A 27,992-nucleotide genomic window follows, 5' to 3' on the forward strand; every position below is an offset into this window, starting at 1 on the left:
TGTGTGTGTGTGTGTGTGCGCGCGCGCGGGCAATAAAGAAGGTATAGAGGGGGATTTAAGGAAGGCAAAAAACGCAGGGTGATTTCACTCATGAGGGCACAGCAGTGCCAACATAGACCGAACAGTAAGTCTTTTCCCTCAAGAGGAACCCAAGCGTTGTTACTGTAAAAGCTGACCTCGTGGCTTCTGTCGGGGAGCAAGGCATTCAGAAGACACAGACAGAGAGATAAACAGGAGTTCAGGGAGGATTACCCTCCTGTGCACACACAGCCTCTCTCGCTCCCTCCCTCTCGCTCTCTTTCTCTCTCACTCACTCGCCCACTTACTCAGTATCGTTTCATCTCTCTCTCTCACACACTCTCAGTCGCTGTGCACTGACGGATGGGGATACACTGCCAAGGACGACTTAGGGGCGAGAAGAGTGTTTCTTTTCTTCTCTGGTGTGTTTTCTTTCACTTCCGCCTGGCTTCTTTCTCATGAGCTGTTAATTCCAGCCCCACTCCCGAAGATGAGGAGGATCTATTTGTGAGGAAGACACAAAAGAACGAACCCAGAACAAGGAGCAACAGGGTGGTAAATACTGCGAGCGGGAGTGAGCGAGAAGATCCTTTCTTTTTCTCTTAAGCAAGGTTAGTGAGGAACGCTGCTGATTGTTAAAGCAAACACTGCCTGCTGTTACTGTCTTAGCCTCTGTTCATTGTATTGCTATCTCTAACAAGACAATTCATCTTGAAAGACTTTTATTTTAATGCACTTCTCACTCCTCAGTGTTTAAGGCTTCATTTATGTCCTCACAGAACAGTTCAGTTAAATTAAGAAACAGCTACTTTCTCAAAATTAAAAGTCGCTTGTCGATGTTTCAGATATCTCTTTCTCGCACACAAGTCTCCAGGTTGTTTACTCCACTTTCCCTCCTGGTCAACGCTGCTGTGTAATTTCCCTAAGGTATACAGTAAGATTCTCAGGTGGAGTCTCTCTTTTGGCAATGTAGCAGAGAGTGAGCTGCTGGAAAAGGCAAGGACAGCTTCTCAGCTGCTGCTCAGCTGTCACTTTACACATGAGGCAATTAAACAGGATTGGCAGCTGACGCTGCCGGTAACTTGGAAACAGGCGTGTGGGAGAAGGATGGTGGCACACGATAGGATTTAGGGGAGAGGGAGGCAGAGGAGGAAGGAGATTCCCTTTGTTCATTCACACAAAGACTGCTCCTCTGTAAAAAAAAATCCTGCTCTCGCCTATGTGTCTGTGTGAAAACTGGCCCTGGGGCAGCAGTTGTAAGCTTTAATAATTTTGCATGACAGTGAACGTTTGAGTTTGTGCGCTATAAATGCACGTGCATGGAAAGTGTGTTTATGTGTTCATCCATGTACATTCACACAGCAGTAGTGTGTATTAAACTGTAGTGAATTTCTTAGTTGAGCCATCATTTAATTACCACGAATAGAACATATTATTCACACCTAAAACAAGGCACACAACAGGAAAACAGGAAGCGCTAATAAAAACATCAATCATCTTACTAACACTGAATTAATCAAAAGCTACTGTGCAGTTTTTATTTTTTATAATAAATAAGCAGTTTTGTAATTTATGCTTTAAGGAGATTTCCTTTGATTAGGCTGTTTTTACTTACAGTTTAGAATAGACAGGGGATTCTCTTTGAGACCAATAAAGACATATTCTGTTCATTATTTGTCACAAAGCCTTCTTGCAGCAATTTGTCATCGTGAATATGAGATAAGTTAGGTGCGCCTGGAGACGCCGGGGTTGGCCTCTGGCTCCTGGCAACAAAGGCTTGTGACGCAGGTTTAAGCAAATTGATGAACAGGGAAGTGTTTTTTTTTTCAGATTCACTGACGGATGCAGATGTATTAAAAAGGAGAGGGAATAGGAATATGCCCAGTGTGTACACACAGGTGAGCAGATGGCGTGGCAATTATTCTGGACAGCGTATGTTTTGACACAAGAGTAGACGTATTGCATAAGCTTAAGCTTCGGTGTCCAAGGTCTCGGTCTAAATTCAGTCAGGTGTGTTTATATAGAAAAGTAAAGAAAAAAAGCCAAAAAGAAACCAGTCATTATTAGATTAACACAGCATCTCTCTCCATCTTGTGTTTAGTCTGGACTCCATGTGTTTTTTTTGTCATTTAAGCACCTCCAGAGGTGTGACCGAGGTCAGAAGAGTAGGTTTTGGCAATCAGTCATAGGGAGTAGAGTGCTTTCTGTGGAGTCACCTTGTCTCAAGTGCACTTACACACACACACACACACACACACACACACACACACACACACACACACACACACACACACACACACACACACACACACACACACACACACACACACACACACACACACACTGCAAAGCCTTGAAACTTCCTGTAATGAGTGAATGAGTGGCTGGCTGACTATCTTACAGTGTCTTCCTAGTCTTCTGGGTTTGCACATGTATAAAGCACTCGCTATAACCAGGCACGTGGACATAACATATTCACCCCGCTACCCAGTGACTGAGACATACACACTCTCACCAGCGGAGGTGGAGCAGGGAGAGGTGTCGTGACCAGTGGCTTGGCAGAAACCCTCAAGGTGAAAATTTTGAGCGAGTAGCATTTTAAACTTCGAACGGGGGATCCAACTGGTGTCAAAACTGCTGAGTAGCTGGCGGCGTCAGATGCAGACAATCTTTTGGCAGAGGAGGAGTCTCCAACATAAAAGCCGGAGACGCTGAGCTGGAATTAATATAACTATGCTTATCGTCATTGCATGGATTTTCTGTTCAACTATCGTCACCGCACACCTTATCCAAATGTATATCTGGATGCATCCATGAGTGCAGAGTAGGTTATTTACGAATGAGCACAAACTGAGACTGTGCTGTGGGAGTCTATGTTTGGTCACAGTGAGACTGAAGTGAATACAGCTACACAGAACCTTTTACAATCTACTATTCTACGATTTTTAACTCCAAAATAATTAGATTTTTTCTGATTTTAATTAGAATAAAACTCATGAAAATAAAAGTAAACAACACAGACCAAATATACATGGAGAAGAACAGGTCCCCAAAAGACAGAGGAAACTGCTTCAAGTAAAAAGTTCAAGTTCATCACATCTGACTAAATAAGCAGGAGAAGCAAACACTGAGGATGATTTTACAATGAGTCTGGGGTCTTTCCCTTCCTATAACTCTTCTGTAAACGTTTATGCTTTAATACCTTCATTGTAACTGACTTGATTAAAATAAACAATGTAAACATGAAAACAAAGAAGCATTGAACTCCCAAATGAATGTTTTTAGTTCGCATCAACCGTTGAGTAAACGTGAGCAGGTTCAGGCTGAGTCTGAGCCGCTACTCCCTCTGCCAGGTGTAGGCTTTCCGCTCAGCAATAGAGGAGATTACGATAAAGCAATAAATTATTTATATGGCCTTTTTTCTAAACTTCACCCAATTCTAATGTCAGGCCTATTGTTGTTTCTTGCTCAAGTCAAATTTTAAGTGACTGGATCATTTTCAGATTGATGTACCCAATAAACAAAGATTTCAAAAATCAACTACAAAGATCAGCTTCATCATAAACCAGTAAAAACTGCATATTAGCGAGTAATGATCTGTCTGGGCTTTGCTGACAACGTTATCTTTGTGAAGTATAGCACCCTTGTCTATATACTGCCACTGCCACAGTGTTTCTTTTAATGTATAGTTGCATGATTCTTTTGTGTCCTCAAAATATTAGAAATTTGAAAACAAAGATACAGAAAGATTTTAAAAAGATTTCACGAAAAGCTGAAAGCTGGATGTGGCAGAGAGATATATCTCTGTTTGTACATCTGTACAGAACAAATGTTTAATCTGACCTTCAAAGTGCAGAGGATTCCCCCATCTCAAACTCACCCCCAAAAATTATACTGAGCAGTGTCCAACTGTGAGTATTACTGATTGATAACGCCATGGCTGCCAAATAACTACACTCCCCAGTCCAAAATAAACAGCAACATGTCGATGCTCAGTATGCACAGAAGTCTTCTGTGCGCCGATCTGTGGTGCAGAAAACTCCGCATTAATTTGGTTTATCTGGTCTGTCACTGTGACATCTCTCTCTGTGGGGTTCACTCCAAGTTCCCCTGGCCTGGGCTTGGTTCCGAGTGTGTAGGTGTGTTATACAGCACTCGAGCACATTTGTGTCCTTCTTAGAAAGAGGAACCGCTAAGAAGAGAGCAACAATGTGTACAGTACAGTGCATTTAAAGGAAAGTGGGTGAGAATTGGAGTGTGTGTGTGCGTGCCTAGTGTGTGAGGCGGCAGGGAAGAGAGACGAGGAGAGAGAGTGCCCGTCAGGAACAGGTTTGTAGATGAAGCTCTGACGCTTCCTTTGATGCTGGCTTTCCTCCCATATCAGATTCCACCCAACAGATCATAATCTGGAAGAGGGCTATAGAAAGACACACAATGCACACACGTCTGCGCTCATCAGCTGTAACTGCTCACTCTCTCTCCCTACGGCCCCTATTGTTCTTCCGTGCTGCACCCATTAGATGCCAGGGGCAGAAATCTGGCTAGCACTTGATCCCATTATACTGTCGATGCTAATATCAGCAGCCTGCTCCTCATCGTAATTCTGTGCATCCTGACCCCTGTGGGTGTTGTTGTAATACTTCCGTTTTCAACGGCAACACAAGTCACAAGACAAACACTGCACTTTTTATGTCTGCTTGTTTGCAGCTGAGAAAGCAGCCCATTTAACGTTTTCATTATACCTAAATGTCACATGCTGAGGTGCATTTATTTTCACCTTTCTCTGCAACCCATCTATGTACAGTAGCCTGAGCTTTGATGTTTTTGTTTTCTTGAGCACCGACAGGTTTTTATTGGCGTCAAACAGCCATTTCCTCTATTCGCGCCACTTCTGCAAAGAGTGAAGGAAAGAATAATCAAGTGGAAAACATGATGTTGAATCTCAAACACAGATTCAGTCACTGGCTGTTCAGAATTTTAAATTGCTGTTTGTGCCATGTATGTATCTGTGTTTTTATTTAACACAAAAGGGAAAGAAAACGGTATTGATTCAGAAAATTGATTTTAACACCTTTGCACAAGGTGTAATATTAGCTCAGCATGAGTCCAAGGGAACAAATAAACTGGAAAATCAGAGGTTGAGCACATATTCACTGCAAATAAGTTTCCATGTTTGTGGTTTTCTTACATACAAATAATAAACTACATATGGATGTAGTCTTGTAAACGTCATTAGTACCTTTTAAAGGACAAAGGTCGAGGGTCTGGTCTGACCTCTGACCAGAGTAACCTTTTCGACTTACCAGCTCAAATTGATTAGTTCCAGTGTTTCACTTCATAGATCAATGTAACACAAGATTGATGATGACAGACCTGAATGACGTAGGCCATTTTTGTCAACATTTTAACGTATTGATTGTAAATCAGCAGCAGAAAGATACTAACGGGCTAGTAAAAACTTATAAAACAATAAGTAAAAAATAATAGTTCCGCAGATTTCTAATGACATGGAAAAAATACTTTGTGATAAAAGCTATTATGTTAAATAAACACTATTAACTTTTTTAAATAAAATTGCAATTAGATAAAAAAAGGGAAATGTCCGAATCCGAAGCTGGCCAACAAATGAAGCCATACCTCTGACTGACCGGCCTTACTGATGTGTTGTAAGGTGCAACAGCAGAGATGTTGAGTGGTGGATGAAGGGCTGAACTTCAGTGTCAGACGCTGGCTGTCGATTAGAGGGCCAGAAGTGTAGCAGAGCCTCTGTCACATTGGCTCAACCTGTAGAGGAGGGGAAAAAAAACGCTTTTGTCACCAGATAAAAGGGGAACGCTGAGGTAACAGCTTAAATGCATCTACAGTGTCAACACAAAGTGGCAAGCGAGAAGAGTGAAGGGACAGCTAGGGAGACAACCTCTGGAAGAGAATGTAAGCTGTTCCATCTATTCCTTTAATTATTTTCACGCCATGCTGCCTGGTCATGGGCGTTCATTCTTGAAGAGATTAGTCTGAATGCAATATAAAATTTCAACTATTTTTCAGCATTACTTCCTAACATCAGAGCAGTGAACGCTCAAAGAACTTCTCAGTCGTGTTTATGACATTATTTTGTAATAATTGAACCCTGGCTACTTTTAGATTGCGGTTTCTCCTAGATACACATCCTATAACGTAATAATTCTTAACAGCCAGGGTCCTTTTTAAAAGACTGGAGGCAAAAGTCAAACTCAGGCATATTCACTAAACATGCAAAACTCGATGAGGGAATAATGAATGTTATTCATATGTGGCAGTAAACCAAAATCCTTTTGTTATGAGGGACCATTTAGCTAGGACTGTTTTTTCCAACTTTCCAACATTTTATTTAGAATGACTAATAAATTAAAGTACTGGTATACAAATATGAACAGCATTAAAGGGCACTTAAATGTTTTTTTCTCCACACCTAGCATCAAACTTTGCAACAAACGTCTGCTTCTGGAGGACCACAATAAGATGACCATACAGGGGTGCACAGCACATACTGCACAGACGGGAGCCAGGGGCAGGTTTTGTTCTGCTCAGATACATAAGTGGCCCAAACCAAACAGGGCATCTCTCCGTCTTAGCAGGTCAGATATGTTTTATATGGCACACAATAGACCAACATCATATAAACCACTGCATCGGTGCATTGACTCACTATTGGCAGAGATTATGTGTTATATAAAGCCTCACTATAATCCATGACTCATTATGGGCTGAAATTACTGTACTTTTTGTAATATAAAAGTTTATTATAATGTCATTGTCCCACAATGGCTAATAATTTTAATAGTCATGATTATTATGTCCAAATGTTATCAGTTAATACCAGCAGGTAACACTGCCATTGTTAATGTTGATCATAAAAAAAATCATTCTAGACATTAGCTCAATGCTAGCAGGTTGTAGCGACTTCAGAGCATTAAACAGTTATGATATAGAGCTTGGAGCTGAACTTACATTCAGGGGGCGTTTCAGGACACATTATTCAGAGAAGATTCACTGAACTTAGCACTGCGGTGAATTCACACTCTGGGGGTCAAAACCAGGACAACGTCATTAAAGAGTAGCCGTCCAATTGTGATAGCCAGTCAACCAACACTTCCAATAATGATCGCTGGAAGTGCTCACAACGGTTTCTTGCATTTTAACTTTTTACCAGTCGATAAAGACTGGCTGCCAAAACGCCATTAGCCTTTGGATGAGGAGCGCCGTGGAGCATTATCTGCTCTCATCTGTACTCTTGGCAGTACAGTGCGAGTTTTCCTTTGACCACTGAGACCTCAAGGTGCCTCACAGCTCCCCAGGTCTCCACAGTGCATCTGTCATGGTTATTTTGGTGTGAAGCTCAGAGAGGGCTCCTCTAGAGTGTCATAAACCTCTTAAACAGGCTTTTGTTCAGCAAGGTTATCTGAAGGCAAACTCAGACACCTCCCCAAGTTCAGTGTGCTTGGTTCAGATCTGACACGCTGGTGAAAGGCAGATTAGAGGTTTCTGTTGTTATTGTCATGCAGACTAAGCTGACATAAGTATGATATTAATGAAGGAACTGTACACCACTGTACTTGTGTGTTTATGTTTGGCCATTTATTCACTTTAGGTAATTTTTCTCCATAAAGTTTATTCCACTGTTTAGTTCAGGCCTGTCATCCTTTGCCGAATGATCTTCTGGCAGACATACATACATACCACGTGATAGTTTCCCTGCTAGCAGCCAACATTTTATTTGATTAATAACATAATAATAAATTATCCCTCGCTTTAAGTTTATCTGGGATTTTGCCCAGGTATGGCGTGGCACAACAGCAATCAACTTTTCCAGGATTGTTGTTTTAACCAATCTCCTGCCAATATGTTCTGCCATTTATTTTTTCTTTGGGTATAAATTTCAGTTTTGCAGTCACAGTATTTATTGCATGTTTCTGGGCAGGGCAGTGAATGTAAAACACCAAGTCTTAACCCTGCACTTTAGATAATTGCTTCCTTTGCTCCATTGTGTGTTCATTAAGTTGGTCACAGTAATATCTGCTCAAATGACATTTTTTCCATTTTTGGTGCAGTGCTGCTTCACTACCATGTTGGTCTGTCTAAACATGTGTAGGAAATGTTACGACGTCACACTGCTGGGTTTCAGCTGTAGTTTTATTATGCATTAGTGTCCTATGTAATGATTTTCTATTTCTTCATTTTTGAAACTCCCACCAGGCTATTTGTCTGAGAGTAGAAGCTATTTTAAGTCCAGGGTCAGGCAGATGATGACAGGGAACATTTCCAAGAGAAGCCAACTGAGCCCTGAGTAGGGTGTTAAAGCAAATCCAAACAAACAATGGTGGCTTGTGTCTGGGACATACTGTCGTGTCTGTCTGCATCACAGACACCAAATAGTCCACAGGATATGTCTCCAAAACCCCGGAGCCAAAACAAGTCCAGTTATTCTGCATGAGTCACAGTCCTGCTACCAAAGAAAACTGAATTTGAGTGCCAAAGCACTGATGCGCTGACAGATGAGGCCTCTGTGTAGCCTGCAGGCAGCTCAAGCCTTGGATGTGTTAGGAGCTGCTGTGGAACAATTCCTGGAAGACGTTCTATGGCCTTGAAAGTGACTTCACTGCCACAGCTACTGTATATCTGTGACATTTAGTAGTCAAACTCAACAACACCCAGTCCAATGAGTTGCGTGATCAAAGGAGAACTTTGAATAGTAGATTGCTTAGTCTGAGCTAACAACAATTAGATAAATCAGTTCACTGTTCAGTTGACAAAAGCATAGTATAAGGTAAAAAAAAAGGTCCATCGCACGTTGCCAAAGTTCAAAGTGTTTTATTCTCACCTAGAAATCAAAAGAAAAAGAAAAAAAGTGAATGTACTTACTATACTTAGTAAGTAACTTTCTCTATTTCATCTACAGTACAAACAAAATGTTTCCAATCTTTGATGCTTGTGAGTAATTAATGTGAACCTACTAAAACTACTACTTACTACTACTAAATAATTGGGTGGCTAAAAATATATTCAAATTTAAAACTTATGAATACTTTTACAATGTATAATAAAGGAACCTGTGATGCCATATGACTGAGAACAGGACTACTGAGGCCCACAAAAAAGACAGGAGGACACTAAGCAAAACCAGAGACCAGAAAGAGAGACTAATAAAATAATGAACTGTTAATTTCAGTGCAATTGTCTAACAAGTTTTTATACCAGTGCTAAAAGGTTTAGTATCTTGCTGAAGCATCACATCAGGAAAATTGTATCACTTAGTTACTAGTTATTACTTTACAAGGAATCAAGATCTTGGTGGGTCTGCATTACATTAGACAGGGCTCCAAAAATGTTAATCCCTCATATGAATTTGAGGCCTTGACTGTATAATGAATTCAACTTATTAGACTCCAGTAGCTGTCTCATTAGCCATCGCTCCCTTGCTGCATGCATACATTTATTGCCAAGGAGAAATTACTGATGAAAGAATTGCACTAATACTGACTGAAAAAAATCTCTGGGGTATTTTAACGTCTTTTTCACTGCTCTGTATGTGGTTAAAATCTAGGATGCATCTTGTCGCACCATCACCTCTATACTGTTGCTTATTACTGAAACAAAGCTGGAGAAAATTAGCAAAGTGAAAAGAAGCAGTATCTAATATAATTATAATGATTTATACTGGAAGAACCAACAAGAATAGGATAAATTATTAGAATCATTGGATTATTGGATCTAATGATTCTAGTATATATTACCTCTATTGGTTTTCAATAATATCTTACATGACTTTTAATTTAATTGTTGATCCCTGCAGACCTAATGATATTACTATTAGACCTGGGGGGATTGTCAGACACAGTGGCTGCCATCACCACCACAGCTCTCTGCAGGTGGAAGCGCAGGGAGTCTTCAGCACTAAGTTTGATTATACTGTAGCTCTACATTCACAGCCAAAAACAGGAACAGACCACCCAGGCTGCAAGGTGGCTGCTGTGCACAACTGCTGAGCCCATCGTACTGGCTAAACTCTTCACAACAAGCTCTATAGCAACCCTACTGTTTAATTCTTGTTTAATTCTGTCTTTTCTTTTTTAAGATTGACTGCATTGATTTCTTGTACACTACGCTACATGCTAATTATACTACGTTACACTGTTCCCTGTGTCTACTGTGACTGGGACGTCTCCCAGGCAACATCAAGCCACCAGAGCAAAACAAGCAGCTGCATCTGGGCTTTATTTAGAATATTTGATTTGGAAGTTTTATTCAGGTGACTGATTATATAAATTTAAGAAAAAAAACAGCTATTCAGTGAATTTTACGTTTAGTTCTGTAGCTCTCAGTTCATTTGTTACAGATTTATTACACCGAAGCCCCTACATCCGTCTGTGCCTGTTCACAGATTATTCATGGAAACACAGTTTGGTCATACATCTGTTTAAGTAGTTATACAATGTGTTGAAGATCTGATCAAAACCCTTTAATTTAACTGTTAAGGTCAACTTTTGTTTTTGACTAGCACAAGACTACTTTGAGATAAATTGTAATAAACACTGAAAAGGAATACTTATAAATCATCTTGTTCTTTTGTGTCTGTTGACTGGCTTTAGTGAGAAATTGAGAGCCATTAGGAAAACAAATCCAAAGCAATAAAACTACATTTTAAATCAGTGTCAGACAGCCCGGATTCAATCGGTAAAGAGCCTGGGGTTACAGCTGCCACTAAATCATCATAACAAAAGTCACATTTTTTATTCACAAGAATGGAAGAAATCAAAATAAAAAGCATGTAAACACATCTGATAGTGTAGGAAAATACACATTCATTAAATTGTTTTGGTAATCTGTAACACAAGCATGTCTTCTAGTTTTGATCCTCTGCCTAACATAGATGATTCTGAGGGTTGCGGTCCTCAGACAACAACCCAACCATGTGCATTTACTGTAGTCACATCCAACTAGCCAGTCATATTATAGGGATCATAATTGGAAGAAATACCTGAAATTGTACTCTTTGTTTCAGCTGGCTGGAGTGGTGTATTTGTGTTTGATTGACAGCAGCTGACAGGTTAAGCTCTACTAACACAAAGTAAACAAACCTGGGCTGTAGCTAAAAGTCATAGACAGTGTTTTGTAAGCAGCAGAATTGGCAAATAGAGAGCACACTAATATATAAATGGACTTAAGTGCTATTTGCAGTGCGTTGCAGCTTAGTGCAGCTAAATACAACAAAAACAGTCCAGGTTGACGTAAGCAGTGTACTTTTTTTGTTGAATGTTGTGTTAGGCACAGGGTGCAGGACAACATGAGACAGGAGACCAGTAAGAGAAGCTAATATGGGTAGCTGATGTTGTTGGGGTGGCTTTACTTTCTGTCTGTCTGTTGCTGACACTAACATAACAGTAAATATGGAGTAAAAATGTGATGTGAACTAAAAGTAAGGTATTAATGTATGTAGACAGGGACTGACCAAGTCTAAAGACCTATTAAAGCAACTAAACCAAATAACAAATAAACAAATATCTTCTTCGTTAAAATGGTTTGCTACACATTCACTAACTATCAGTCATTTGTTGTTGGGTTCACTGACAGGTGCCCTGCACACAATACAGACCTGTCTAACAATGATGGACATTATAATGTATAACATCACTAATTCCCCCAAAGACTCTCTAGCTCTAATATCATCAAAAGTGAATGAAACCTAATTTATTATGTCGACAGTCAAAATGGGGCATTAATTAGGCATAGACCTCATTATAGCAGAATACTGATCAGTTTTTGGATGGAGGCCCATCAACAGACCCAGATATGAAATGTTGTCTTCTAAGGTGAAGAGGGAATATCATCTCTGAACTACTGCTTTAGTATATATGCTCACAAACAAACCAACACTGAACCAAGAAATGCATGTGTGTGCTTTGAATAAAATGCAAACCTAATAATGAGAAAAAAAGTGTATAAAATCCAAATACTGTCGCCCTTAGGAGGAAAAAAGATGATGTGAATACTGAGGGCCTGAATCTTTCTAAAAATAAAGTCAAGCTAAATTGTAATGTCAAGTTTGTGCCTTTACTAACTTGAAAGCTTCTCAGATAAAAGGAAAATAAATAAATAATGAATTTAAGAAAGCATAATAACATGTCACAGACTTGGAAGTTAAAGTCTGAACAACATTAGGGCTTGGACAAGACCGATCATGAGATAGGCCTAACATATCACGGAGGGGTATGAATAGCTCAAAATCTTCCTCTGCGCTTTCCCTCTTCAAGCTTCTGACATATTTAGGTCTGCTGCTGCGTTGCAAGGAAAAACGTGCTGTTCGATTAGAGTGGGGCTGCAGTAATTGGTCAATTTGTATTTTCTTCTTCTTCCAGGCAACCACGCATATAAAACAAGCTTGGTGTGACTTTGGTTACCCCTGGAAACTAATTGTTTAGATATTTCACCTCAAAACAGCATGTACATCTACTGTGGTAGTGGTAACGCTAGAATGTCAGCCACAAACAACAAGTAGTGGGATCTTTCATGTGAGTCGCATGTTTAGCTGTTCTATTTTCAGATCCTGGGAGATATGCACTACATACTATACTGTGTGTGTTCACGTCTGTGTATTTACAGTACATGTTCCGCATCAATAGAAAGATGCTTGTTACACAAACCCTTCACCATTACTTTGCAAACAAGCAAAGCACTGCAATAAACTGAACCTTGCTCTTTAATATCTTTTATAGCCTGTATAGCACATGGGCTGATGTGACAATGATGTGGCTTCATGGGGATGAAAAAGTTATATATATAAAAAACCAGAGCTTTATAAAAGATGGAGGAGTTGTTTGTGTGGGGATTTGAGAGGATGGGAATCCCTCGTAGTACTGCACATGTTGTCACCTGACAGCACGCTGAAGCTCTCACCAGAAGTAAAAAGAGTGGAAAAAATATATAAAAGCGCCACTTTAACAAGCCTCCTGGGACCTTAGCTGCCTGGCTTTCTGAAGAAGGAACAGCTTGTCTGATCTAAAATACTGTAAAAGACTCCCAATAGAAACAGACTGCTGTGCTCCACATACATATTCTGTCCATACAGTCCATAGTATGAGCTTGGTGTATTGGGCTGAAACAGTCAGGGCTGCATTGAATAAGAAACTGGAGCAGAGTATCACTAACTAATGCAGAGAATGGAATCCTTCACCTGGGTGAGACTCTTAATAAATCTGTTTATTCCCAGACGTTCAATTAAATGAGAACACATTTTAGTATTGGCTGATTTCACTTTCATGTGGCTGTAAAGTACATATATAACCTGCTAGACCTCCAGCTCAACCAGAATAAAGTGTGTTGTTTAGGCAGTTTAAGCATGTCTGTGCATACAGGTACAGTAATATCTACAGTACTAAGTTCGAAAACAGGGCTCAAATTAAATTCTGTCTAACTGAATGAGGTAGAATCTCACTGCAAAGTTGAACAGTAAAGAAGAGTAGTTGTTCATTCTGTATTGTCATATAAAAATATTATTGCCTGTTTACTTAATAACAATTCAAAACTTTGATTATACTTTTCAGGGTGTCTTCTCAGAGGATCTGTTTACATGTGCTAAGTGCATTTATGAAGACAGAATGTTGCTCTGTAGTTAAAGGTAATTTATTGTATTTCATAAATATGGGAGGTGGCAATTTCATGGTTTTAAAAAGTGATACCAGCTCCAACATCACATTGCACCATGAGATGCTCCTCACATTATCTCTGTAAAACAACCCCTGAATGCAAACCACTCGTTGAGTTTGTAATAAATTACCATAAACACTGGCGGCTTTAACAAATGCAGGGACAGGGACCATTTATGTGCAGTTTTATTGGGCACAATTACATGAATAAATCTGCCAAAGACCTGAAATGCGCAGAGCTAAGCGGAACACGCCATCACCCCATTAATCACACTTTGCATCAGTGCACGATTGGCTATGATTCAGCTTCAAGTGGTAATTGTACAGTGATACACAGGTAAAAAAGGAGATTCATCACAACCCACAATACATCATTTACGAGCAAAGTGCTCCTCAGCAGGTCTGCAATCAAAACTCGAAGGTGTGCTGAAGTAGCAAGTTCTGTGCAATATAATCAGTATTGGGTAAAAACAACATGCTCTCTAAGAACATCATAACTTTAGTGCATTTCTTACTACCAAGCATTGGGATGTGATTCAATATCCCTTGGCTTTTAAACATTTTAATCTCAGTGCTCTGCGGAACACACTGATGTATTACACTGGTTTTAGTTTAGAGCATTCAGAAATGATGTATTTTAGGTTCGTCTGATGTTTTGGAGTGCTAATGAGATGCACTGTTAAACAATGTGTGTACCACATACAAGGATGTGTAGTCAAAGACACAGCAAGTGCATCATTATGGCAGCAGCTAACACTTTATTTTCTGAGTTTGCAAATGTGCAATGAAACAATTCTCTCCTCAGAATCAGAATGAGATTTATCGCTAAGGATGTCTGCATAATCCAGGAATACACAACAATAAAAACCCAAAACACTTTCTACTAATTCTACACACAGAGACACTGTAAAAATCACCAGCATTGAACATTTTTTAGATACAATGTTGGTAGAGTGATCATTTCAACTACAGGAAGGTCCAAGGCATGATGTCATACAAATCTCAGGATGTCAGAAGGCATCATGGGTTATCACTGCCAGACAAGCTGTCCACACAGTAGGATGGGACTAAAAATTTTAATATCTTAATCTTTTCTTTCTCTGCTTGTCCTGTTCCCATCAGGAATCCAGACTCCAAGCAGCAGCCATGTAAGAGGAGCTGTCAACAAGCAAAGGGTGCCCATGTCCAACTGAACGGAACCGTCCCCCTCCTCCCTCCCTCCCACCTGCACCCTCCCTTCTTCCCATATGAGGACGAAAAGATGACTATCACCAGCCGGCAGTCCTTCAATGTCCTGACAGTCATCTTCCTCCTGCTGTCCACTGCAGGTCTGTAAAGTTTATTCCGTGCTTATCAGTGAGCCTGCCTGTCTTGTCCTCAAAGGTTTATATTTTTTATTACAGGATGCTCAGCAATCACATGTGTCTCAGGGTGCATATCACACAGACTGGAAGCTTTATCTGTTAACTGGATGCTTTAAAATCTGGATCTCTGTTGCTGTGACAGGAAGCAACACATAAGTTTATGGCTAGAATAAGATGCATGATGACAGCTGCTGGCCAGAGGTTATGTCACACACACTTAACATCAAGGACCATTTACTGCCAAAAACTGTTCTTGGCAGGAAAAGCTCTGACCTAAAGGTGCTCCTCAAACAAGGTCTTACAGAACCCTGTAATGGGTTTTTGATTTATATTAAGACAATTACAAATGTAGTTGTGTTGGCTGCACTGAGCCGTAGCGGTTTTCGAACCACAGGTTGTAAACAAACTATAGCGAAGCCAAGCTGCTAACTGTATCCTAAATTTCAAGAGGCGTTAATGAAATTAAGCAGGCAGTTGTATTTACAGCTGTTCTTCATGTTAAAAACAAGACACTTTCCTTGAACACCTCCCCTTTCAAACCTAAAAGATGTGCATCATTAGAGGATTTTATGGTCCACTTCTGATGTCAAGGGCCTCTGTTCGCTTACTGCCAATTCATTACCTCCAAATAAAGAGACTTCTTTCACTTTATAAGCCATGCTTGACTTCTAATCGTACTGCGTCCTTCGTTTTACCCCATCCTCCGCTAAAATGATGATTGTCAAAGGGAGATGGCTGTCTGCACCAAGCTCATTATAATCTGAAAGAGCTCTCGCCTTTCAAATGCTGATCCATCCCTCTTTGAGATTAGTGTAAGACTATCACCCAGCAGCACAAGTGAACCTTGAACTAAATCACTTTTAGAGCACTTTTACTGACACTGAGAGGTTTGAGGGCAACACTGAAGACAGAAAATACACAAAATGCAAAATTAGTTAATTGATTCAGGTGCTACGAGTTTACTAGGTTTTTAAACTGAAAGATCTGTCCTATTGAGGAATCCCACTGCCCTCAAAGCATAAACTAAAAGCATGTATAGGATGTTTCTATGTATATATATATTCTCTATGTTTCTATTAGTACAGTAGATGCATACTCATACTACTCGTTTTTTGTAGGCATGTGCATTAAATGTATGCAAGAACAGCAGCTCACACATTTTTAGTCTGCTAGGATAAGATGACACCACTTATTGCATGTGAGACTGCTAAACAGGCCAGTATATCCTGGATCACGGTGATGTGCATTATGATGCCTTGTACAGTAAACTGACACTGATTATATCAAGTCCATTTCTCGGACAAACCAGTAATTTGTTATATCAGATGGAGTCTCTGCGCCTCCTAAAGTAAATCCCTGTGATTTCATTTTGATGCACAACATGATTGGCTGCCAGATTTCATAACAAAAACAATTGTTTTTATCCTAAAGCTGCAGGGATTTAATAGCAGGTTACAGATGAACGCTCTACTACTTTATGTTTGCATATGGGACTCTGATGCGATATCCATCACATCTAACTGATTTTATGTACACCATATCAAGAGTCCAAAAAAGGAGTAGTACGGTTAACAATATCTAATTTGACACTTTTGTTTTCAGTCCTCTGTTCTAAATGTGCGTAAATGTTTTATCTTTGTGACTTCTTCCTTACCTCAACCAAAACTGCCATATATGGATTAGTAGCATATTTCCGACACAGTAATAAACAAATTCCTAAGCCTCCAGTCATTGGTCTTCCCACCCAGATGCACTTTCAGCCTAGCATTTGCTTAATTACATAATAAACTGGATGTACTAGATGCATTTTGAGTGTTTGTGTTCCTTTAATAATAAAGGCGACAGAGCTTTTGCCATCCAGGGCTGTATGCATAATGTGGTGTCTCTTATCTGATTATATTTGCTAGTACACCGTGTTTGTTTTCTGTGCCCTGTTCTATGCCAGTATTATTACATGCACTCGCACCAGTCATGTCATGTCTGACAGAAAAAAAATCCTGCTTTTGTAAAGGGGCTTTCTTCTTTGGCTCTATAAAACTCAGCTACAGTATGCTGTCCTCAAGCAATATTGATTCACATTTCATTTCACAATTTGAAGAAATAATTTTATTTAAATAGAACTGAATATTTCCTTTTTTCTTGTCTTTGCTACAGCTCTCTCAGCTCATTACCGGGTGTGTGAACCCTACTCCGACCACAAGGGGCGTTACCACTTTGGGTTTCACTGCCCGCGCCTCTCAGACAACAAAACATATATGTTCTGCTGCCATCACAACAACACTGCCTTCAAATACTGCTGCAACGAGACTGAGTTCCAGATGGTCATGCAGATCAATCTCACCACCACCTCAGATGGATATGCACACAAGTAAGTAATAATATACTGTCGCTGTACACATGTAAACTGGATATCTGACTTGTAGGGTGTAGGATCAGTGATTCGTCCTGTTGGCTTTTGGTTATTTTGAAATGTTAAATATTCAATATAATTCATCAGTCAAATTATAAAGATATATGAAATTCCCTGTCAAAATTAGACAGAAAACTCCCAGGAAGTGCATACATATACATATACTTATACTGCACATATACTTAGATATCAAGACTAAATAAAATACTTACATTTTTTTGTGTTAATTACCTAATTGAACATTTAAATAATCCAATTAGCCGTACAGCAAGACAAAAATATTCTATAGTGTGTACCCCAGTTCAGCAGTAATATAAAAAGTACTGTGTAGTTTTACTTAGTGATGGTTTGAGCATCCAACATGATCTGTTTTTTCACAGATCCTTTCAGCACATTAGTCACCACATTAGACTAACTTATCTATTGTGGTATTTTAGAATTTAACAAACAGCTAATACAAAAAGCAACAGAGCATTAATGGGGCCTTTAAAGCAGAGATAATTAGGGTGCGCTGGATCTAGAGCTTTATGTGAGTGGGTACGGTGAAGCGAACAGTTGATGTGACACTTCCTCAGATCAAATGAAAACATCCAGTTACACTTGTTTCACTCTTGACAGTACTGAACTCATTGACACCGTTTGCCTCTTGCTCAGAGGGTTTGTTGACATTGATCCACCTACAGAGGCATTCAAAAGCACCAAAGAGAAGATCAAATTGTGAAAGCAGTTGTTGTATCATGAGTGGATTGGCTCCAGAATCTAGTCCACTAAAGCATGTGTTGGGTATTACTATATATATCAAGTATCACTTTAATACAGCACTTTGATGTATTATGAAAAATCATATATTTACTTTAACTTGTTTTTCTGATATTAATGGTGGCACTTTTTTATCCTCACTCTAACCACTTGCAGAATGAGATTATTTTACAGTGATTCTGCTCTACATTGACAGATGTATTATGGTTTAGTAAAATTTATTGCACTTGAAAGTGTATCTTGATATTGAATTTTCAAAATAAAAAACACAGTTCATACAGAAAACAAATCAAGGTTGAAACCTTATCTGAGAATAAATAAAAAAACACATTTATAAAAAGGTAAACATTTCTGGCAGACCATCAGCTGCACAGGCTGAGATAAATAAGAAATAATATTTGTTTTAAATGTATGGACAAGAGAACATAGTTTGTTTATGCTTAGGTTAACTGAAGTCAGCGTTTTTTGTGACGAATAATTACAAATGCAGATATACTGTAGCAAATTAAATGTCTGTATCAATGCATATAATTATGTTTAAGGCCACATTTGTTTCAGACAGATATTGGATGTTTTGGTTTAGCACACCAGCACATGTATAACCAACAGTACAGTCCATGTAATTCCAAACTGTAGAAATAACAATGGTTACATTTTTGTGAAAATGCTGCTACTCAAAGTTCTTACTCAAAGTTACTTCTTTTCATTTACCTTGTTCAACTTGGTTGGGTGGATGTGGGTGGACTAAAAGACAGTTCAAATAAGCCCCACATGAATCCAGATAGATCATGTAATACATGGATTGTTATGAGAGGTGAAAGCAAGAGCAGAGATTTTCAGAGGCAGCCAAAATTAGATAGATTAAATAAACGTGGTAATGAAATGAAAGTGTTCAAAAGCGGCAAATTGAACAGATGGAGATTTTTTTATATTATATTTTTGAATTTTATCAAGGGAGGATTTGATGAATGTTTTGGTCTTGCCGAATGAACATTATCACCTGGCAACTTCAACAAAGCCATTGGGAGTTAAGGACAACATTTTAAAGCTGTCTCGATGGCAACTCTGAAGGCTTATAGTCGCCTTGCCCACACTGTACTCTGTTAATGCCATAATTCCTTTTGCTGCAGTAATTATACAGCCCTGGTTGGTGTGTGGATCTATGGATTCTTCGTCATGGTACTGCTGGCTCTGGACTTTCTCTACTACTCAGCCATAAACTATGAGTTGTGTAGAGTTTACCTGGAGAAATGGGGTCTGGGAGGACGCTGGCTGAAGAAGGCACGAAGTCAGTGGCATAAGTCCATGACAGAGGAGAGCGAAACTCCGGCTCAAGCCCAGCCCATGGTTCCGAGCTCCAGTTATCAGCCCCGACACAGCCTCCGAGAAGAGAGTCACAGCCCCACGCTCCAGCCCTACAACACATCCACTGCATGGTGAGTCACAGTTAATACACATTGACTGTAGAGCCAAGTCATGAAAGAGTGAAGCAAGGTTTACATCACAATTCACAGCTAATAGTTACATGATGATGTCTCAATGGGAGAGCTGGCAGTGTGCAAATAATAATTTATACATAAAACCTACTGTAAGGAGCTGAAGGACACTAATGGAACTTTAGCCTAAATCTGTTTTAGTACTATAATTTAAAAGAAACAAAGTCAAATGTCTTACACAGGACTATTTTGGCCATTGGCCAAAAACTTGGAAATGTTGAATCTAGACATGAGGTTTACTTATAGATGCAATTATTTTCTATCAGCAGAATTTGAAGTTTTATTATTTATTACACTTTATTTTGGCACATTTTAGCTCTACAGTGCATACATACAGTACAGTACCTTACACTTACCTTGTGTAGACTATTATAAAATGCACACATTTTTTCTACCCCAATAAGCATGTAAGCATATTACAGTGCAGAGACTTGTTATTGTTTGTAAGACACGCAATAGCCCCTTAAAGAGATAAACAAACTTTTATTCCAGTCTCATTTTCATCTGCCTGTTATTCTTTGTACTCTGTCTTGTGTTACATGTCAGGAAAACAGTGTCTAGAAGGACAAATTAGAGCATATCTAACATACTTTTCCCAGAGCAGAGCAGAGAAAGCTCACACATCAGGCTGTTCGTTTAGTTAAATTCCTTATTAGGAATCTAGTCTGCAAGCACACACGCACGCACACACACACACACACACACACACACACACACACACACACACACACACACACACCAAACATATGGCTACAGCTAACCAATTACACGCTCATTCTGTTACCTTTAAAATCAGAAACTCAAATCAAAATATCTAATTTCAATATAGGGTTTACTGACTAGGCCATGCAGATTGCTATTTGTCGTTAATCTCAAAACAGTCTCAACACCAACCTCTCTACAAAAGAAGAAAATCGTAGATTTAGTCTGGCTAGCTGATTAGGGAGAAGTTAGTATTCATGAATAGAAAATAATTTAATTATGCTAACGAATCAGTGTTCACCAGGGAACCCTAACTCGTATTTATCCTGAATGATGTGACTCCCCGTGACATTAGAAAACCATCTGCTGTAGCTTTCTTTTCTCATGGTATGTTTGTTTCATTGTGACTGTTACTGTAACAGAAGAGGAATAGCAAAGTCTGAACAAACTTAAATTTTTGCGCAGTCCATTTTTCATTCCAATTCCCCTCTCAGACACTGTGCACCCTATCTGTCTGACAGGGATTCCGAGTCTCTTGCTAAAGGTAGACGTCTCTCTTGGGCCATGATAATTTAATGTGAGCAGAGGTTTGACAAATGGCTTTGAGAAGTAGTGTAGCTATAGATGGAGGAGCTGGGATGCTGCAGAGGGATCCTGGGGCAGCTCTGCTGGTAAAAACATGGTTAACTAAGACTGAACATATCTATGGAGCCTCCTCATTAGACTTAAAGTCAGTTCAATGTGACAGGACTCATCAATTGTAGACTGGTGCAGTTGACCTGTACTGACGCATCAGCTTTAAACAAAGGATAACTAAAAAAAGATGTTTTAAAATTCTGCAGGATGCTCAGTGACAAAGTCGGCCTATAAAACAGGAGCAAGCTTAGTCCATGATTATTCATTTTAATGGTGGGTGATGGTAACTACTCCAAGATAAATAGCCGTGCAGAATAATTTCGTGCAACATCTTCCAAAGGAAGACTTTTAATAAACAGGACAGCATTTACAAGGAGCTAAAAATAGCCTTAGAGAATACCATCAGTAAAAAAAAGTGACAGATACTAGAAGCTATATTCAGTCACAAGCATTTTCTGGGGCAACATAAGAATAGCTTGTCTGAGGTTTCACACAGTATAACGCTAAACCCGATAAAGCTTACACTTTTTCCAAACTGTGTTAAGTAGCCACATTGGGCAATACTGTATAGAGCTGCTAAGTTGCTATTGCCCACGCAGTGCGTCATCACATGTCCCATGGCTTATTTGCTGGGGTACAGATCTCTATCCCCAGAGAGAATGAGGGGTAATGGCTCAGAAAACTGGGTCCGCTTAGTTGAACATCTGTTGGCCAAATGTAAACAAACAGAGATGGGGTCAAGTCCCACAACTAGGACAGCAGTATCTAAAAACAACCCAGTTGCACAGCAACTCAGATTCCAAAGCATAAAGACACATTTACACCTACATTCTTCAGACAAATTGCATCTTGACATTCATACTTTCTGTTTGCCATGCCAGTGCATGAGCAGTATATACATGTAATGGGTTATACTGATCCACTTCAGTCCCAATTTTAAAGGTTTAGACTATGTTTCATATATTGATACTATTACCACAGGCCATGGTAAGTTGATTATAAATAAACATGTATATGTACTGTACAGTGAAAAGGCTGTACAAAGTATCTGTAGCAGACCTCACAGCTGACAATGCAGACAGTATAAAAATATATCATCTATCAAAGCAAAAGCCATGAGGTCAAAGAAACTGCACCCTGCAGAGTTCAGACCAGATCATTGCATGGCACAGATATAGGGAGGGTTATATAAAATCCACAGCACTCACAGTTCCCAAGAGCCCAGTTGCATTAGTAAGAGGGGAACCAAGAACTCTTACTGGGTTACAGAAATCCTATGTGGAGATGGGTCCTGAACCCCCCTCACTGATCAGGACTTCATGCAAAGCATACAATACAGTTTAAAAATGAGCATGGAGTTTACAACAAGGCATCTCACAGTCTCAAGATACTCTCACACACTAAGAAACAATAACAGTAATTATAATGTTTGGTATGGTGAATCCAAGATAAACCTTCTTTTTTGGCCATAAGTTACAGTAAATGTCTGAAGAAAGCCAGACATCAACTATGTGACATGGCTGTGGTTGGACATAAGTCAAAAACTACCTACTATTACTGCACTGACCTATTACAATACATCATCACAGAAAGAGAAAACACAAATCATACAAATGCACTCATGGACGCCTTGAGCAGTAATAAACTTGCTCCGTGGCTGTAAAGTAATCAGAAGTAATAGGACCCTCATTGGTTGTCCACTCGTTGCCTCTATGACAAAATATATGACATGGATCCAAGTTTGTGTCAACAATCCTCATCCACCTCAGTCTGTCTTGCCACAAGTAGAAGAGGAAAGAGGGAAACCTTCTTTATTATTTACATATTTTACATTCCTAGTGGGCCTGCTAAAGAAATACTTAAACTGGAGCTATCATTTTAGCCAGCCCTCAGTGTATATTTTGAACAGATTGTGTTCATTTAGTGCTGATCAAGATTTACAGTCCAAATGCTGTGCATTCAACATTAAAAAATAGGCCGTTTGTTTTCTCATGTTTGGTGGCAGAATTAAAAATAAATGACTCAGTGTTGGTTTAATGTGTGCTGGGAGTCAGCCAGACATGTCAAAGATAAAAGTGCTGGAAGCTGGATGTTGGGGAACATCAAGTGACACTGCGGCACATCATCCAGAGCATGTCACAGAGTCCAATGGCAATTCATAAATCACTTGGCATCAGGTTGCAACAGCACCTCATGCCAGTATCCACCCACAAGCTTAATGCTGGAGGGCAGTGGTAAATATGAGGCAGCATCTGTCCCCTTATTCAGCGTATACCTGACTCACCAGCAATCGTAACACTGCCTCTTACAGTCAGGCCTCTGTGATTCAGCGTTATCACTCAGTCTAGTAAATGCAGTCATTCAGTCTTTAACATCACTGTGGTCATAGGTAGCCATGTCTGCTTCAACACTCAAACACCAGTGGATATGTCTTCTGAAAAATATTCTCTGCTATACTAAGAAAGACGAAAGCATTTCACATTTTCTTATCTGGCAGAGCACAGTCGAAGTCTGCTCTGCCTCCTGCACCTTAACGTCAATCTTTGAACTCACCAGTTAGCTTTCTGAGGTAATAATAGAAATGTACATTATAAAATTATTCCTGTCCTGTCCATCCACTGAACACCATGCCAAGACCTTGTCCAATTAAAGCAACACTCTCCATGTGGTGTGAGTTCATTAACATCACAGATGCTACAAAGGCAGCAAAGCCCATAGCCATGGGCACAGAGATAGCTCGCCGCGAGTTGCAGAATGGCTTTTAGCATTGCTAAGAGCAAAGAGTGAACCTTTTGCTAATTGTGCTTTTTGTGATCTTTTATTAGATCTGTCACACATTTACTTTGCATAGTCGCTTTCTTTAAAGTGTGAAAAAACAACCAAGGTCACAAAAACATCTGATGGTATGAGCACAACAATCAATAACACATCAATTCACTGAGGAGAATGCAAGATAAATCCATAATACATTAATAATGTAGTTATAGTATTTTTGGAAGCACAAATGGATGCAGGGGGTGTTATTCTTAGAGGGTTAGGCTCAGAGTATTTTCGAGAATTACAGTACAGGCTTGTAAAATATCCACAAAACTTTGTTCACCTGTTGAAAACCATTGTGCCAATTATGAGTCTTTGTGTTTTCTGGCCTTGTGGTTATTTTGGACTAAACATGTTGGGTTAGAGAAAAAGAAAAAAACAAATCTAACCATGAAGACATTTTTGGGGGGAAATTTGTAAAATAATGAAACAATGTTAATAACAATGGGTTAATTCAGGTAGAAGGTGGCAGATTCTAAAGCATTCTTCATTTTCCAACTCCTCCTCTCTCCTGGATGTTGAGTCGATTATCAACACTCTGAGATCACTACTCATCTTGGTTGGTGAGCGAACCAACCCAAACAATGATTGGTGTGATTCGATGATAGATGGGTCAGTACTCTGCAGTGGAGGGAGCAAAGATTCCTGTGGCAAGTCTGTGCTGTCAAGCGGGAGATGCTGCTGCTGGGGGGCATTAGCTCAGTTGAGTACAGTGTTCTATGATCTCCTGGCTCAGTGGTTCATGGTCATTATTTGAAGTATCCTTCGACAAGACATTGTAAGCCTGTGATAGCAAGTTATCAACTGTCTGGCAGCTGTCCAACAGAAATTCATGGTTCAGTTGTTAAGGGCAGTCATCCAACAACCCAGGGCTGGTGGTTCAACTTCCAGTTCCCTGTTTCCTGGCTATCTGTTAAAATGTCCCAGGACAAGACACTAAACCCCTAGAGCAGCATCTCTTAGCTGCCACAATCTCTTTTGTGAGTGTGTGTTCTGACCTGGTTGGATCTGATTATGTCCCCTGCTTCGTATGCATTCTGTTCTGCACAGTAGACCAATCATACTGTAAATAACTATCAACAAATGTACAGTAGAGACATGTATTTAAATTTAAAAACAACCTTCATACGCCTGGACTGTGTGCATGTATAATGCTCATTTACCTCTCTCTTTTCTTTTGGGCAGAATGATGCTGCGAGTGGACAGACTGATGAGTAGCAACACCTTGTTCCCTTACAAAGTAAAGAGGAGATGCTCCACAGACAACCCTCTACAACCCCATCTGGGATAGCCATACTACAGTGGTTGGAGGAAACTACAACCCCTGTCAAATGAGCACAAAACACCAATGAACTAACAGGACATGGCATTTAGAAACCCAGCTGAACAAAGACCATGAGAAGACACAGGACTATACTGATGCTCACACGGCAGAGGAGCAACAGAGAAATTGAACTGCTCACAGGCTTTCACTGATCCCCTGAAAATGGCTGCCAGGTCCTGTAGTATCCTAAAGAAATTCAAACTGAACTGGACAAACTGTACTCACAAGCAAGGGGGCTTGTATGTTTTTAAAAGAAGCTCTTCTTTCTAGTTATAAAATGTTCAGTACACTGCTGTGTCAGTTTGTGTTCAGTAGCAGTTAGACACAGTTGTGGGTTATCTATTTGGTGATTTATTTATGTGAACTAGTCAGAGAAATATGTGAGTGGTTAACATTCGAAACAGCATAGGTTGATGCTGAGCATCTCACTTAGGTTAGAATGAATTTCATACTTACTAAAACCAGACACAAATTGTTTATGCAGCTACACTGCAGACAGTATCTTGTGTTAAATAAAGTTATTTATCCATATTGTTATATGTCAAAGACATAAGATCATACAATTAAACTGCTGTATATGTGAAGATCTCAGATCAAGCAAATAAGACTTCTCTCCGAATCAGTGGTAGTTTGAAAAAGGAATTTTGCCACTAAATGGGTTATTTTACCCCAAATTAATAAGGATCAGGGATGCCTTCACAGCAGTAAAGCGCATTATGCTAAGTTAAACATAACCTTAACAGTAGCCCATGAGCCTATAAACCCTTTTGAGACCATTACGTATAAGGTTAGCATGTGACAGTTGTCTCAGTAACCTCATTCAATGACTTTCTTGCCCTTACTCATTACTAGAGCTGCCTGAAAAACAGCTCCATTAGCAATATGATGCAATGAATATCCATTAGGTTACTTTATAACAATCATTCTATAGCCCACGTTGGTAATAAGAATATTGTGCTTAGCCATAAAAGAAAATAAAAAATGAACCCCCTTCACTGACAGCAATAATGTACAGTAGCCTAATCTGAAGGAGGAAATTGTATGTAAGCGTCAGAAAGGCCAGTCGAATGAGCACTTGGAAATCACTGAAGTGGATCAAAGAGGTTTTCACATAATAAGAAGGTGAAGTCAATGAATGGACATCCAGTGAGTTTGGCTAATGAACCTGTATTGATAAAGGTCTCCAACCAACTCTGTATCTGCTTTGTGAGAGTGCAAAGTACAAATAATCATCACGTTTTTTAAGTAAAATCTAAAATTTAGTGTTGCAACCCATTAGTATGAAATTATTATATATTTAATGGAACAAAATATACACAACTAAAGATTAAGTTCAACAGGATTAGTCTGCGAATTATTTTATTTGGAATTTTAAAAACTTTGTGACACCTTCTGACACCTAAAGTATTTAACCAACAGTGAAATATTTATTTTTCTGGAGACACCAAACAAAGCAATTGTTTTGACACATTTGAGTGTAAATGCCAGGTTGACATAAGGCAGGTACAATGGACGAAGGGTATCTATCCCAGTCTTGCATCTTTTACTGATGATGTGGGAGTAGCCAAATCTGTACATGCACAGAATTTTTGGCCTGTGTAAACACTGTCACATCTTCACTAAAAACCGCATATTACCTTATCTTTGAGCTGGCCATTGGTCCTTTGACTTGACACAGGAATGCACAGATAAGCCAACCATGAAACTTAATTTACTTAATTTACCAACCTGTTTATGCTCTATGTTCGACAAAGTTTAAGTGGAATCTAACAGAACTATAGTCAAGTGCTGTAAATGGGGCCCACTAATGTCATCCTCAGTCCTTAGCAATAATATTCACATTTGCTGAGTTGTTAGAGCAAGTTAATTCCCAATTCGATGGCTAAAGTTTAATTGCATGTGCGCCTCAGTAGGCTCATGCCATCCTTTTCAGGGGCAGAGAACTGGATGTGTTCAAGTGAAATAATTGGCCCCAGAGAACTGCAGTGGTTCAAATTTACACTGTCTTGCTCTCTCTCTGTAGCTGCCTTTCTACTCTAAGGGTGAGAACAGCAGCAGCAAATAGAGAAGTTTTTAACAGGTGCAGAACCACAAAGGAGATTTCATTTTTCTGTAGTAAAGAATAAGCGGGAAATTTACAGGAGTCTCAGTTGTGTTATCTGACCTGTATTGTGGAAAAGGGGGTCTCCATACAGGTATTTTCATCATCAATAAACTAATAGACACACCAGGGAGGAAAAATAAATCCATTTTGTCTCTGACAAGCAGCAACAGGGTTGAAAAAGATTTTTAAGAGACATGCAAGCAATCCTTTCCCTGTTTCTTAAAATGTTACAACTTGGTTTTGTGATGTTTTCTGTTTTGTCAAAAACAGTTGACTCTGACCTGATGTGGTGTGGTACTGTAAACTTGTATCAGCTCAACCCTCTTCCCAAATTAAAAAAAAATACAAAAAAAAAACAAAGGACGGGGAGAAGGGAGCGCACATCTGATTCAGTCTCTCCAGGTTGTCATGGTAACAGTTGCCTTACAGTTGAATACCCACCTGTACACAAAAGCTTTGTAGTGGTTGATACCTTACTTTCAGGGTGTGGTATTAAAGATAATGTTCACACCACGTTCTGTCTATGTAATTACTACTAGATAGGATGTTCAGTACCATTTTGAGTTAGATTGTTATTGCACTTGTTAAATTTGTATTGTCACGACAGGGAGAAATAAAGTTTTATCTTTTCCAGTGTGTTTAAACCCTGCTGTGTCTAGTGTTTTTGCAGTGAGGTGACTATA

General features: G+C 39.4%; 2 protein-coding genes across 4 annotated transcripts in view; one reads left to right on the forward strand and one right to left on the reverse strand.

The window, feature by feature from the left end:
- Positions 1-19,611, reverse strand: part of plxnb2b (plexin b2b) — a 163,253-nt gene extending 143,642 nt beyond the window's left edge. Inside the window, exons 1-2 of the mRNA XM_029153604.2 lie at positions 19,473-19,611; positions 5,656-5,802 (exon numbers count right to left, since the gene is read on the reverse strand). The gene's annotated coding sequence lies outside the window, so the exon portion shown is untranslated. The remainder of the gene's footprint in view (positions 1-5,655; positions 5,803-19,472) is intronic.
- shisal1b (shisa like 1b) lies at positions 142-27,953 on the forward strand. 3 transcript variants are annotated; one of them, XM_041071197.2, is made up of 5 exons: positions 5,930-6,632; positions 14,820-15,025; positions 17,216-17,429; positions 19,361-19,666; positions 25,067-27,953. In XM_041071197.2, coding segments are annotated over exons 1-5 (969 nt in total). In that variant the 5' UTR covers positions 5,930-6,390; the 3' UTR covers positions 25,068-27,953. The 3 variants fall into 3 exon arrangements, with proteins under 3 accessions (XP_029009441.1, XP_040927130.1, XP_040927131.1); XM_029153608.2 differs by lacking the exons at positions 5,930-6,632; positions 25,067-27,953 and adding an exon at positions 142-629 and having other exon boundaries at positions 19,361-19,670; XM_041071196.2 differs by lacking the exon at positions 25,067-27,953 and having other exon boundaries at positions 5,909-6,632; positions 19,361-19,670.
- The last annotated feature ends 39 nt before the right edge of the window (positions 27,954-27,992 follow it).

Source organism: Betta splendens, chromosome 6 (genome assembly GCF_900634795.4).
Source record: "Betta splendens chromosome 6, fBetSpl5.4, whole genome shotgun sequence".
Classification (NCBI taxonomy): domain Eukaryota; kingdom Metazoa; phylum Chordata; class Actinopteri; order Anabantiformes; family Osphronemidae; genus Betta; species Betta splendens.